The sequence below is a fragment of the Coregonus clupeaformis genome, chromosome 24 (assembly GCF_020615455.1).
Source record: "Coregonus clupeaformis isolate EN_2021a chromosome 24, ASM2061545v1, whole genome shotgun sequence".
NCBI classification, from domain to species: domain Eukaryota; kingdom Metazoa; phylum Chordata; class Actinopteri; order Salmoniformes; family Salmonidae; genus Coregonus; species Coregonus clupeaformis.
Genome location: NC_059215.1, coordinates 1,263,889 through 1,278,073, shown reverse-complemented (window position 1 = coordinate 1,278,073; position 14,185 = coordinate 1,263,889). Strand labels below are relative to the sequence as shown.

General features: G+C 47.0%; 2 protein-coding genes, 1 long non-coding RNA gene and 1 pseudogene across 3 annotated transcripts in view; 3 read left to right on the top strand and 1 right to left on the bottom strand.

The window, feature by feature from the left end:
* Nucleotides 1-477: 477 nt before the first annotated feature.
* On the top strand, nt 478-3,054 carry LOC123481798 (annotated as a pseudogene).
* A 2,427-nt stretch (nt 3,055-5,481) lies between these two features.
* On the top strand, nt 5,482-7,874 carry LOC123481797. The gene is made up of 2 exons (XR_006657318.1): nt 5,482-6,843; nt 6,983-7,874. It is a non-coding gene; the product is annotated as an uncharacterized LOC123481797 (long non-coding RNA).
* Nucleotides 7,875-8,077: 203 nt separating this feature from the next.
* LOC123481796 (golgin-45-like) lies at nt 8,078-13,732 on the bottom strand. The gene is given in 11 exon segments (XM_045206822.1): nt 8,078-8,272; nt 8,407-8,469; nt 8,510-8,545; nt 8,547-8,658; nt 9,415-9,543; nt 9,628-9,827; nt 12,284-12,570; nt 12,647-12,756; nt 12,758-12,809; nt 12,987-13,105; nt 13,654-13,732. Coding segments are annotated over 10 exon segments (1,212 nt in total). The 5' UTR covers nt 13,015-13,105; nt 13,654-13,732.
* A 174-nt stretch (nt 13,733-13,906) lies between these two features.
* Nucleotides 13,907-14,185, top strand: part of LOC121537634 (DNA excision repair protein ERCC-5) — a 30,894-nt gene continuing 30,615 nt past the window's right edge. The window contains 2 exon segments of the mRNA XM_045206787.1: nt 13,907-13,999; nt 14,109-14,185. The exon segment at nt 14,109-14,185 is cut by the window's right edge and continues 29 nt beyond it. Of these exon segments, the coding sequence (XP_045062722.1) occupies nt 14,127-14,185 (59 nt within the window). The 5' untranslated portion in view covers nt 13,907-13,999; nt 14,109-14,126.

Here is a 14,185-nt window from a genome sequence, read left to right as displayed (position 1 = left end):
AAATTGTGTGTCTCAGACCGTTAATCCCGGAACAAATATTTTTGCACTTGCATCAGCCCGACTGAATAATGGCGTTGCACACGTTTCAACGTGACCTTTCGATATTCTTCGATAAGCATGGATGGCAAATTGAATTCAGACTGACACAAATGTAAGACATTTAATGGAATACTACCACGATTATATGATCTATTCTGTCCTTGTTGAGAGTGGACCTTAATTGCAGTTTGTATGATTTTTTTGTGTGATTATGGAACACAAACGCTTCCTATCATGTCTGCACGTCTACCTGTATTCCCTCCTCTCCTGATGGACAGTTCTGGGACTTTAATATAACGACGTGAATGTAAACATCTTGACCCCATACGCATGTATCATCAAACCATTGAAATGATGAGGTTTCTGACCCCACCGCTTTTGAACGAGCTGCGGCGGCGTATCCCGCCGCTACCACTCACCTGCCCTCTCCCACCCCCACCACTCTGCACGCCTAAGCCGTCCTCTCTATACCAGGGCCACACTAAGAAAAGATGTACCCCTCCCTCAGCCTAAAGCAGAGCAGACTGAAGAGAAACTGGACCTGGACATATGGAAGTCTGTGATGAAGCTTCAGGTCCCAGCGCCGGAGGAGGAGAAACTGGGAGGTGTGGAGGAGGGAGGTGGTGGTGGTGCTGCTTTTTCAGGACCAGGAGGAGGTGTAGCAGCAGGAGGTGTAGCAGGGCAGGAGGAGATTTCCTCCCCGCAGGAGGCCACCAGAGAGCTGGTAGTGATGTGGCGTCAGGCTGGGAAGCTGGTGCCAGAGAGCATGACTGACGAGGAGCTGGGGATCCTGGCGGAGCTCCAAACCAAGTCCTCCAAGAAGAAGTACCTGAAATACCTGGCCATCAAGGAGGGCCACAAGAAGAGCCGCAAGGAGAAGCAGGAGAAGAGGAAGGGAGAGAGGAGTGAGAGGTTTCTGGAGGATGATAGGATCAGGCCTGGTGGTCTGAGAGGAGAGGAGGGGGAACTGAAGAACACCTTCCTGCTCCAGTTCTGGGGTCGTTCCCTGGATAAGCTGCTGGGGTGGAGGTCGGCCCAGGCCATGGTGTTCGGCCAGCCACTGGTGTTTGACATGTCCTACGAACAGCAGATGACGCGTCGGGAGGTGGAGAACACCGTGTCCCAGCTGATGGAGGTGGAGGGGTGGAACCGCAGAGCCCCAGAACCCTTCCACCTCCACTTCTGTAACTTGCAGCCCGACGGGGGCTACCGCAGGGAGCTGGTGAAACTGGTACGGCGCCGAGGCCTGGGAGCGCTCCTCATCACCTCCACAGAGCAGCGCCACGTGGACCTGTTCCCCGGGACGACCTGGTCTACCTGACGGCTGACTCCCCCAACGTCCTCCGTGCCTCTCGACAACTCCAAGGTCTACATCGTGGGCTCCATGGTGGACCGCTCCATCCAATCGGGGCTGTCGCCTGGCCAACGCCAAGCGTCTGAAGCTGAATACGGCCCGTCTGCCGCTGGATGACTTCCTCCAATGGGAGACGGGGGCCAAGAACCTGACTCTGGATCAGATGATACGCATCCTGCTGACGCTGAAGGGGACGGGGAGGTGGGAGGAGGCGTTGGAGTACGTACCCAAGAGGAAACATGATGGATTCTACCAGGAGAGAGACAGGGGCTCAGATAGGGCCAGGGGGTTTAGTGGGAGAACCAGAGAAACAGGGTTCAGAGCTGGGGACAGAGACAGAGACACAGGGTTCAGAGCTGGGGACAGAACCAGAGACACAGGGTTCAGAGCTGGGGACAGAACCAGAGACACAGGGTTCAGAGCTGGGGACAGAGACAGTGATAGAACATTCAGAGCTGGGGACAGAGACAGAGACACAGGGTTCAGAGCTGGGGACAGAGACAGTATGGAGGAGTGGAGACAGAAACAGATGAATGGTGTGGTCAGAGAGAGAGGCTCCACTGCCAGACATAAGGACAGTGTATTCAGTAGTAGAGACAGGGACATCAGGACTGGGGACAGAGACAGTATGGAGGAGTGGAGACAGAAACAGATTAATGGTGTAGTCAGAGAGAGAGGCTCCACTGCTAGACATAAGGACAGTGTATTCAGTAGTAGAGACAGTGTAGCAGCCAGAGAGAGAGGCTCCACTGCTAGACATAAGGACAGTGTATTCAGTAGTAGAGACAGGGACATCAGGACTGGGGACAGAGACAGTATGGAGGAGTGGAGACAGAAACAGATGAATGGTGTGGTCCGAGAGAGAGGCTCCACTGCCAGACATAAGGACAGTGTATTCAGTAGTAGAGACAGGGTAGCAGCCAGTAAGGAAGCAGAACCTACAGGGGATGCAGAGACCAGCACCAGGGTACGGACCTCACTGAAAAGCAAGATGGAGGATCGCAACAGTACAGCCAAGAGCGGGAAGAAATGGCGGGAGGAAGAGTAGCCTTATCAACCAAAGATACAGAGACATTTCTCCTCTGAATGTGGTTCTGTTTCACCATGTTGGTGTAAATCAGGTTCTTCAATTCCGGTCCTGGAGGGGGGCCGAAACACCTCTGTTTTTCATCCTCTCCTTCTAATCAGGGGCTAATTCAGACCTGGGACACCAGGTGAGTGCAATTAACTACCAGGTAGAAATAAAAAAAACAGAAGTGTTTCGGCCCTCCAGGACCGGAATTGAAGAACCCTGGTGTAAATGGATGTGGTTCAGAGATGAACTGATGATGAGAAGCCCTGGTGTAAATGGATGTGGTTCAGAGATGAACTGATGATGAGAAGCCCTGGTGTAAATGGATGTGGTTCAGAGATGAACTGATGATGGGAAGCCCTGGTGTAAATGGATGTGGTTCAGAGATGAACTGATGATGAGAAGCCCTGGTGTAAATGGATGTGGTTCAGAGATGAACTGATGATGAGAAGCCCTGGTGTAAATGGATGTGGTTCAGAGATGAACTGATGATGGGAAGCCCTGGTGTAAATGGATGTGGTTCAGAGATGAACTGATGATGAGAAGCCCTTGTAAATGCCTTGAACATAAACATGTTGATAGCAACTCAGTGAGACTGTTGATTATTTGGAATCTTTGGCGTGTGCTACTGAGTGTCAATGTACACTCAACAAAAATATAAACGCAACATGTAAAGTGTTTGACCCATGTTTCATGAGCTGAAATAAAAAAATCCTTGAAATTTTCCATATGCACAAAAAAAGCTTATTTCTCTCAAATCTTTTGCACACATTTGTTTACATCCCTGTTAGTGAGCATTTCTCCTTTGCCAAGATAATCCATCCACCTGACAGGTGTGGCATATCAAGAAGCTGATTAAACAGCATGATCATTACACAGGTGCACCTTGTGCTGGGGACAATAAAGGACACTTTAAAATGTGCAGTGTTGTCACACCACACAATGCCACAGATGTATCAAGTTTTGAGGGAGCGTGCAATTAGCATGCTGACTGCAGGAATGTTTACCAGAGCTGTTGCCAGATAATTGAATGTTAATTTCTCTACCATAAGCCTCCTCCTACGTTGTTTTAGAGAATTTGGCAGTAAGTCCAACCGGCCTCACTACTGCAGACCACGTGTAACCACGCCAACCCAGGACCTCCACATCCGGCTTCTTCACCTGTGGGAATGGCTGAGGGGGGTGCTGAGGAGTATTTCTGTCTGTAGTAAAGCCATTTTGTGGGGGGAAACTCTTTCTGATTAGTTGGGCCTGGCTCCCCATTGGGTGGGCCTGTGCCCTCCAAGGCCCAGACATGGCTGCACCGCTGCCCAGTCATTTGAAATCCATAGATTACATTTTACATTTTAGTCATTTAGCAGACGCTCTTATCCAGAGCGACTTACAGTGAGTGAGTGCATACATGATTAGGGGCCTAATTCATTTGTTTCAATTGACTGATTTCCTTATAAACTAACACAGTCAAATCTTTGAAATTATATTGTCTAGCTGAATTACAGTTTAAGTTAAAAACCATTTACTCCAGAAGAGCAATATTTCCATTCATCCTGTACTCAAAGCGTTATGATTTGGACAGATTCTCACTAAAGAAACACACAGTAAATAGTAGATGTAACAAATCTTTAATTTTGTTCTCAGACATGAAGGAATTTAGAAAAATCTTTACATAGAGAAAATGGTCAACAACAAAAAACATTAATCTTATTTACTTTACATTTACATTTTACATTTTTTGTCATTTAGCAGACGCTCTTATCCAGAGCGACTTACAGGAGCAATTAGGGTTAAGTGCCTTGCTCAAGGGCACATCGACAGATTTTTCACCTAGTCGGCTCGGGATTAGAACCAGCGACCTTTCGCTCTTAACCACTAAGCCACCTGCCGCCCACTTTCATCTACTTACACGCCTTCTTAAAAGTGAAACGTTTTCAGTCACTTCATGGGGAAGACAGTGCATTCAGAAAGTACAGGATTCATAGCCTTTGACCTGAATTAAAATGGATTAAATTGATAAATATTTCTAACCCATCGACACACAACACCCCATAATGACAAAGTGAAAACGTGTTTAGAAATTTTAGCTAACGTGTTGAAAATGAAATGCTGAAATATCTCATTTAAATCAGTATTCACACCTTAAAACACAAGGCGAAATCTCCGCTGGAGTTGTTGACCAAGAAGACGGTGAATGTTCCTGAGTGGCCTAGATAGATAGTTCAGACTTAAATCTACTTGAAAATCTATGGCAAGACCTAAAAACGGTTGTCTAGCAACGACCAACAACCAATTTGACGTAGCTTGAATAAATCTCACCCATCCACACACAATACCCCATAATGACAAAGTGAAAACACGTTTTGGTCGATACTTTGTAGAAGCACGTTTGGCAGCTGCCAAAGCTGCGAGTCTTTCTGGGTAAGTCTCTAAGAGCTTTCCACACCATCCTCCGTTTTCTCCCGTCGCAGCCATTCAACTCTGTAACCGTTTTGAAAAGTCACCATTGGCCTCATGGTGAAATCCCTGAGCGGTTTCCTTCCACTCCGGGCGACTGACTGACTGCAATAGGAAGGACGCCTGTATCTTTGTAGTGACTGGGTTTATTGATAGCACCATCCAAAGTGTAATGAATAACTTCACCATGCTCAAAAGGGATATTCAATGTCTGCTTTTTTACCATTCCACCAATAGGTGCCCTTCTTTGCGAGGCGTTGGAAAACCTCCCTGGTCTTTGTGGTCGAATCTGTTTGAAATTCATTGCTCTACTGAGGGACCTTAGAGATAATTGTATGTGTGGGGTACAGAGATGAGGTAGAATCGTTCAAAAAATCATGTTAAACACTATTATTATAGTCCATGCAACTTATTATGTGACTTGTTGCACATTTTTACTCCTGAACTTATTTAGGCTTGCCATAACAAAGGGGTTGAATACTTATTGACTCGACATTTAAGCTTTTCATTTTCAATTAATTTGTAAACATTTCTAAATGCATAATTCCACGTTGACATTATGGGGTATTGTAAATTCAGGCTGTAACACAACAAAATGTGGAAAAAGTCAAGGGGTGTGAATGCTTTCTGAAGGCACTAACCTTTCCACACAAATATAGATCTAATATAATTGGGTATCAGATTATTTCTGATCGAATCTCACTGGACAGCAGATATCTGCCTCATTCCAGTGCAAACTGCAAATACGGCAACATCTGAGTGACTCCCCCACTGCAAAGAATCCAAATTCAAACAGAACAGAAATACCTTGAATATGTGGGGTACCTTTCACCTTTAAACTAAAAACCTTCTGTCTGTCTGCAACATCCTCTGAACACAGCCCTGCCTCTCCTGTTTCCCCACATCTAGTATACTTATCAGATGAATTCAATAAATATAACACTCAATAAAAACCTGATGGTGAATCAATCATACTGCTTAAAAACCAAAAACATCCGTGAGGAGTGCATTTCTATATACATTTACATTTCATTTGATAAATAGCATCTTAGCTAGCCCGAGTTGAAGTCGTCAGCAGTCTTCTCTCAGTAGATGCTGTCTCTAACACTGAGGTCATCATGATGTCATGACTCACTAGTCTTCAGCAGTGTTCTCTCAATAGATGCTGTCTCTAACACGGAGGTCATCATGATGTCATGACTCACTAGTCTTCAGCAGTGTTCTCTCAATAGATGCTGTCGCTAACACGGAGGTCATCATGATGTCATGACTCACTAGCTAAAAGCTAGTCCCAACAGTCTTAAAATGTTTCCTTTCCTCATCTCCTTTCCTTCTGAATGACTGTTGGGACACAGCCTGACTAATCTAACCCTATCAACTTCCTCTGCACTGCTATTCATGGCATTGGGTGAACGCTCCCAAACTAGTGTCTCTCTCTCATGTCAGTTATGTCAGGTCTGGTGTAACCTCATCCCCAGGCTTGTATCTCTCTCTCTCTCTCTCGCTCTTTCTCTCTCAAAGAGTCTAATCTCAGTTATGTCCATCTCTCTCTCTCTCTCAACCACAGACAACAACTCCATCAAAAATTGTGAAAATCGGCAATCAAAATAAATGTTCTATCACAAGGGTGTCAAACTCATTCCATGTTTGGCCCAGTGTCTGCTGGTTTTTGGGGTTTTCCTTTCAATGAAGACCTGGACAACCAGGTGAGGGGAGTTCCTTATTAGTGACCTCAATCAAGTACAAAGAAGGATGGACACTCGGCCCTCCCAGGAATGACTTTGACATGTGTCATATCATATTGACCATATTCTTTTTGGGAAGCCCAATTGATTCTAAGATACGTACTTGCAGATTTTCCCAACTCACTTCCTTGTTTAAAATCACTTGTGCTGCTCGTGCTTAGAAGTCCACAATGTAGGGGGAGGTTCTAAGGGTTATTCTAGATGGTGATGGACAGAGAGATCAGCCAATTAAAAACCACAATGTAGGGGAGGTCCTAAGGGTTATTCTAGATGGTGATGGACAGAGAGATCAGCCAATTAAAAACCACAATGTAGGGGGAGGTTCTAAGGGTTATTCTAGATGGTGATGGACAGAGAGATCAGCCAATTAAAACCACAATGTAGGGGGAGGTTCTAAGGGTTATTCTAGATGGTGATGGACAGAGAGATCAGCCAATTAAAACCACAATGTAGGGGGAGGTCCTAAGGGTTATTCTAGATGGTGACGGACAGAGAGATCAGCCAATTAAAACCACAATGTAGGGGGAGGTCCTAAGGGTTATTCTAGATGGTGATGGACAGAGAGATCAGCCAATTAAAACCACAATGTAGGGGGAGGTTCTAAGGGTTATTCTAGATGGTGATGGACAGAGAGATCAGCCAATTAAAACCACAATGTAGGGGGAGGTCCTAAGGGTTATTCTAGATGGTGACGGACAGAGAGATCAGCCAATTAAAACCACAATGTAGGGGGAGGTTCTAAGGGTTATTCTAGATGGTGATGGACAGAGAGATCAGCCAATTAAAACCACAATGTAGGGGGAGGTTCTAAGGGTTATTCTAGATGGTGATGGACAGAGAGATCAGCCAATTAAAACCACAATGTAGGGGGAGGTCCTAAGGGTTATTCTAGATGGTGATGGACAGAGAGATCAGCCAATTAAAACCACAATGTAGGGGGAGGTTCTAAGGGTTATTCTAGATGGTGATGGACAGAGAGATCAGCCAATTAAAACCACAATGTAGGGGGAGGTTCTAAGGGTTATTCTAGATGGTGATGGACTGAGAGATCAGCCAATTAAAACCAGCGGTGGTTTGGTCCGCTCCTGCCATACTTCCAGTCAAGTCCCGTTCTGAGGCGCTGTGAAACCAGACGGTTCCACGGAGAGAGAGAGAGAGAGAGAGAGAGAGAGAGAGAGAGAGAGAGAGAGAGAGAGAGAGAGAGAGAGAGAGAGAGAGACAGAGAGAGAGAGAGAGACAGAGAGAGAGAGAGAGACAGAGAGAGAGAGAGACAGAGAGAGAGAGAGAGAGAGACAGAGAGAGACAGAGAGAGAGACAGAGAGAGACAGAGAGAGAGCCAACTGGTGGTAATGTGTTCCTCACAGTGGCCTGCGTTGACCTGTCCAGGTTAAAGGTCATGACCCCTGCCCTCTGACCCTAGAGTACCAAGATTTCTCCACTGCAGCGCTCGCAGCAGTTGAAGGTGATGTTCTCGTAGCGGGTGTAGGGATGGAAACGGCCGATGCTCTTCTTATTGGTCAGGAAGGCCGAGGGGGAGGAGTCAGAGATAGAGAGGGGGGAGGTTTCTTCCTGGTTGTCTGAACAGGAAATAGGGTCCAGGATCTTCAACACCTGAGAAGGGGGGGCCGAGGGGGAGAGAGATGGGAAGAAGGTGAGAAAGACAGAAAGGGTGAGGGGTTATTTCTGGATAGAGGCCAGTGTGTGTGTGTGTGTACGGCCCCAGAGAACCCGACTCCACTTCCTACCTTCTCAGCCATCTTCTCAGCAGGCGTGTGTGAGGTGTTCGGGAGCTCCGAGGCCTGTCTTCCCTTTCCCAGCCCGGCGCCGCTGCTGCCGCCCCCTGCAGGCCCCTACCTCACCCAGCAGGTGGGAGTTGATGGCATCCCGCCAGCTTGTGATTGGCTAGGGCCAGTTCTCCCGTGCTGAGGGGCTGGGCGCTGGGGTAGTAGGTCTGCTGTCGACCCCACTGGAGAGAGACCAGCAGCTGCTCCAGAGACCTGGGGACAGAGACACACTCACACGTCAGTTGTCTGCATCACCGGTAATGTATCTCAGTACCTATATGTTCCTATGTGAGTTTTACCACTAGTGTGTAGTATAGAAGTAATACTGTACCTGTGGGTTAGCGTCGTGTCTGTGTGTTTTAACTGAGCACCAGGTCATAGGTCAGTGTTGTACCTGTGGGTTAGCGTCGTGTCTGTGGTGTTTTAACTGAGCACCAGGTCATAGGTCAGTGTTGTACCTGTGGGTTAGCGTCGTGTCTGTGGTGTTTTAACTGAGCACCAGGTCATAGGTCAGTGTTGTACCTGTGGGTTAGCGTCGTGTCTGTGGTGTTTTAACTGAGCACCAGGTCATAGGTCAGTGTTGTACCTGTGGGTTAGCGTCGTGTCTGTGGTGTTTTAACTGAGCACCAGGTCATAGGTCAGTGTTGTACCTGTGGGTTAGCGTCGTGTCTGTGTGCTTTAACTGAGCACCAGGTCATAGGTCAGTGTTGTACCTGTGGGTTAGCGTCGTGTCTGTGTGTTTTAACTGAGCACCAGGTCATAGGTCAGTGTTGTACCTGTGGGTTAGCGTCGTGTCTGTGGTGTTTTTAACTGAGCACCAGGTCATAGGTCAGTGTTGTACCTGTGGGTTAGCGTCGTGTCTGTGGTGTTTTAACTGAGCACCAGGTCATAGGTCAGTGTTGTACCTGTGGGTTAGCGTCGTGTCTGTGGTGTTTTAACTGAGCACCAGGTCATAGGTCAGTGTTGTACCTGTGGGTTAGCATCATGTCTCTGGAGAACTCTTCTCTCTCACTCAGCAGGTCTGTGATGGCACTCTGAGCCTCTCTGGTCTGATGCTGGAGAGAAACCCTGGCATTGGTCAGCTCCTCCGCCATCACTCTGGAGAGATGACAGACACAGCAGTCAGTTAATACACACTGACACGCTCCTTCTCTCCGTCACCCCTCACCCCTCACCCCCTACCTGGATGCCAGAAACTTGCTCCTCCAGACATCACATTGTATAGACATGCGTTCCAGCTGTTCTGCTGTGGAGGACAGGCTGCGACCCAGAGCCTCGTTCTCCAAGATCAGCTGGTTCTTCTCTCTGGCCAGACGCTCAAAGTGGTACTGGAGGTCATCTCCTAGAGAGGCTACCAGCAGCTTCTTCAACTCTCTGTTCACCTGAGAATAAATTACATGACAAAATGGTACTGGAGGTCATCTCCTAGAGAGGCTACCAGCAGCTTCTTCAACTCTCTGTTCACCTATAGGAGAATACAGCATGTTAGAGTTGGCTAAGATATGGACCAGAGTACTGTATTTCATGTGCCAACAGATTCAACCAAAGTACTGTCCTTATCTTATCTGGACACAGGCAGGTGCTGAAAACTCAGGACCCAGATATCCTCCTACAGTCACTGAACAGAACTCAGGACCCAGATATCCTCCTACAGTCACTGAACAGAACTCAGGACCCAGATATCCTCCTACAGTCACTGAACAAAACTCAGGACCCAGATATCCTCCTACAGTCACTGAACAGAACTCAGGACCCAGATATCCTCCTACAGTCACTGAACAGAACTCAGGATCCAGATATCCTCCTACAGTCACTGAACAGAACTCAGGACCCAGATATCCTCCTACAGTCACTGAACAAAACTCAGGACCCAGATATCCTCCTACAGTCACTGAACAGAACTCAGGACCCAGATATCCTCCTACAGTCACTGAACAGAACTCAGGACCCAGATATACTCCTACAGTCACTGAACAGAACTCAGGACCCAGATATCCTCCTACAGTCACTGAACAGAACTCAGGACCCAGATATCCTCCTACAGTCACTGAACAGAACTCAGGACCCAGATATCCTCCTACAGTCACTGAACAGAACTCAGGACCCAGATATCCTCCTACAGTCACTGAACAGGACCCAGATATCCTCCTACAGTCACTGAACAGAACTCAGGACCCAGATATCCTCCTACAGTCACTGAACAGAACTCAGGACCCAGATATCCTCCTACAGTCACTGAACAGAACTCAGGACCCAGATATCCTCCTACAGTCACTGAACAGAACTCAGGATCCAGATATCCTCCTACAGTCACTGAACAGAACCCAGATATCCTCCTACAGTCACTGAACAGAACTCAGGATCCAGATATCCTCCTACAGTCACTGAACAGAACTCAGGACCCAGATATCCTCCTACAGTCACTGAACAGAACTCAGGACCCAGATATACTCCTACAGTCACTGAACAAAACTCAGGACCCAGATATCCTCCTACAGTCACTGAACAGAACTCAGGATCCAGATATCCTCCTACAGTCACTGAAAAAACTCAGGACCCAGATATCCTCCTACAGTCACTGAACAAAACTCAGGACCCAGATATCCTCCTACAGTCACTGAACAGGACCCAGATATCCTCCTACAGTCTTATAAAATTGTTAAAAAGAAACAAAAAATAGCTTCTTAGCAAAGAGTAATCTCTCAAGCAAGAATTTAGTTAGGACTGAGGGGAAAACTGAAAACTAGCTGTTATTGGCAGAGAGGTTTGGAACCTCTCTTTCTTATTGGTCTATTAACTAATTTACCTCCTGGTGATGTCACCAGGCAGGCCAAAACTCCATCCCATCAAAACAGGCTGAAATTTCAGGTATTTTCAAACATCTCTTACACCTGTGGTGTTCTAGTTTGAAATACTTGCTATACTAGAAGTGAAATGGGTAGATGTATGAGGAATGTATATGGTGGGGTCAATGGAGGGGGGATAAGAGCCAGGGGTCAGTTAAGTTACTAAGGAAGGGAAAAAGACAGTCACATGGTTGGGGTCACTGATGAGGGCGGAGAGCTGTGGATTAGTGAGGGATGGGGGCCGAGGTCAGGTCGGGTCACATGAAGGGAGAAGGAACCGTTTATTACCCACATCAGTTCACTTCCTGCCTAGCAACAGAGATGTAGTGTTTAGAGAAAAAGGAGGAGACTCCGCCTAAAGGGGGGTATAAATACTTGTGCTGGTGGAAACATGTCTCTGTCTTATGTAGCTGTGTGACCCAGTGGGTGAATAAACTTGGTTTGAGTTTTACTCTGTTTATTTACAACCTAACACACTAAAAGGCCTTATCGTCATTATCACCATTACACAGTAGTATTCCACTAAAAAGGCCTTATCGTCATTATCACCATTACACAGTAGTATTCCACTAAAAGGCCTTATCGTCATTATCACCATTACACAGTAGTATTCCACTAAAAGGCCTTATCGTCATTATCACCATTACACAGTAGTATTCCACTAAAAAGCCTTATCTTCATTATCACCATTACACAATAGTATTCCACTAAAAGGCCTTATCTTCATTATCACCATTACACAGTAGTATTCCACTAAAAGGCCTTATCTTCATTATCACCATTTCACAGTAGTATTCCACTAAAAGGCCTTATCTTCATTATCACCATTTCACAGTAGTATTCCAAACTCAGTGTGGAAATACACAAAATATAATACACAGGAATTGGCACTGGGTATTTACGTGAGCTAATACACCCACCTCAGTCTGCACGTGGATCTGGTTGAGGAGCCCCTAAGTATCTAACTATATCAGTAGAAGTCATTCACCCACCTCAGTCTGCACGTGGATCTGGTTGAGGAGACCCTCCTTGTCCTGCAGCAGTCTTCTCTCTGAGTTCTGCAGCTTCTCCATGGCTCCTCTCAGGTCCTCCAGAGGAGGAGAGGGAGAGCGGGCCTGCTCCTCTATCTGCTGCCCAGCCCAGGCCTCACCTTTCTCCTCAGCCGGACCCACGTGACCCCCCCTCCGGCTGATGGCAGCACGGGGAACAACGATCCTCACTGCCTCCACCACCACGCAGGCCTCCCGGGGAACCTTCCCCAGGTGGAGCACCCCGGGGGCTGGGGGCGGACGGGGCGTCTCTGGAACTGGCTCTGGGGCTCTGCTTGGGGGTGGAGTGGGGGCTGTGTTGGAGGCTGGCGGTGGCAGGGTGCGTCATCTTGGGGCTGTGTTTGGGACTAGCTACCTTAAGTAGTGGCACCGCGGACAGAGGCGTATCCACGGCAGCGATCTCCTTAGCGACTGGGGGGCTTGTCCGTCTCCATGCCGCCGCCGGGGCCCCTGACTGGACGGACGGAACCTGGAACATGGCGGACATTCTGGAATGTTATCTCTATCACCATCTTTCTCTCTCTCTCCATGTATTGGCTGGAGGAGTTATCAGGTCTCAACATGGATTTGTGTGATTGGCTGAGAGGATGCGGGGGGGGGGATGTAAACAACAGTCTGTGAAATGATAGGGGTGATCGCTGCTTACCTCTGTCTGCTACTGCAGCAGTAGACATGATGGTAGAGGCAGACTTCACAACAGTCCAGTCGAATGACAGGGGGACAGGGCGGTGGATGACTTCCAGGATGGCCTGATAGATAACTCTCCTGAAGAAAGACAACAAATATTGATTATGAGTTTACCACCCTGTTAAGACATGTTTAAATGAATCCAATAAGAAAGTCACGAGAGAATCTCACACAGCTAAACGGACTTTTTCTGCCTTCAAATTTTTTTTGTATAAGTTTTGAATTGGTAAAATGTGAGTCAAAACAGCTGACCGTGCCAACTATTTGTTTACTTAGCTAGTTAGCTGAGTTAGCTAGTTGACTTCAGTCTCTGGCTGAGCTCCAAGGCTATATTAACTCACTACTGATCTGTGGATAAGCTTTAACGGCACAGTTAGCACATGATCAACACCTAGCCGGTTAGATAAGGAATAGTTGACGGAGGTATAAGAGAACGGAGTTGAGCGTTTCTCAACTAACAGTAACAGACAACAAAATCTTTCTAGCTAGACAACAATAGCAAATCGCGTAGAAACACCAAACCATGCCCTGGACATGCACTTGTAAACACTGTTAGCTAACATTAGCAGTGTAAAATGAGTGTAACGGAGAGATAAAACGATTTGTCAGAATAAACATTCACATACTGTTACCCGAAGAAATATTTTTCCTCTGTTAAATCTTCGTAGCCGTCTTGTTTGTGTGTCACCGCCCCGGACACTGTTGGCATGGCGGCGGGGGGAAACTGACTCTGAATCAGCTTGTACGATTTCTCATCGACGGTGGTGACCGCAAACAGATATCCCAGATCAGTAAACGGAAGTTGAGACTACAGCGTTACAAAATCCTCAAACCGTGGAATAATGCGGAACTATTATCCGCACTACAGTGTTCCGCCGTAGGAAAGAACATATTGTTACACCTATATAAGACGACAAAAAAAAAGTACCGAAAGAAAATCAATTCTGGTCAAGCTATTGTCCTCTTGTACAAGTGAGTTTGATTGATAGCCAAGTGTATGTATTCGAATCGAGCGTTTTTAAATAGCTACTACGATGTGGGCGATTTGCTATAGTCTTATTTTGGTCTTTATGTTGGCTAGGTTGTCACTCGGAGAGCAATGGGGGTGCACGGGCTGTGGAAGCTGCTCGAGGGCACCGGGAAGCCCATCAACCCCGA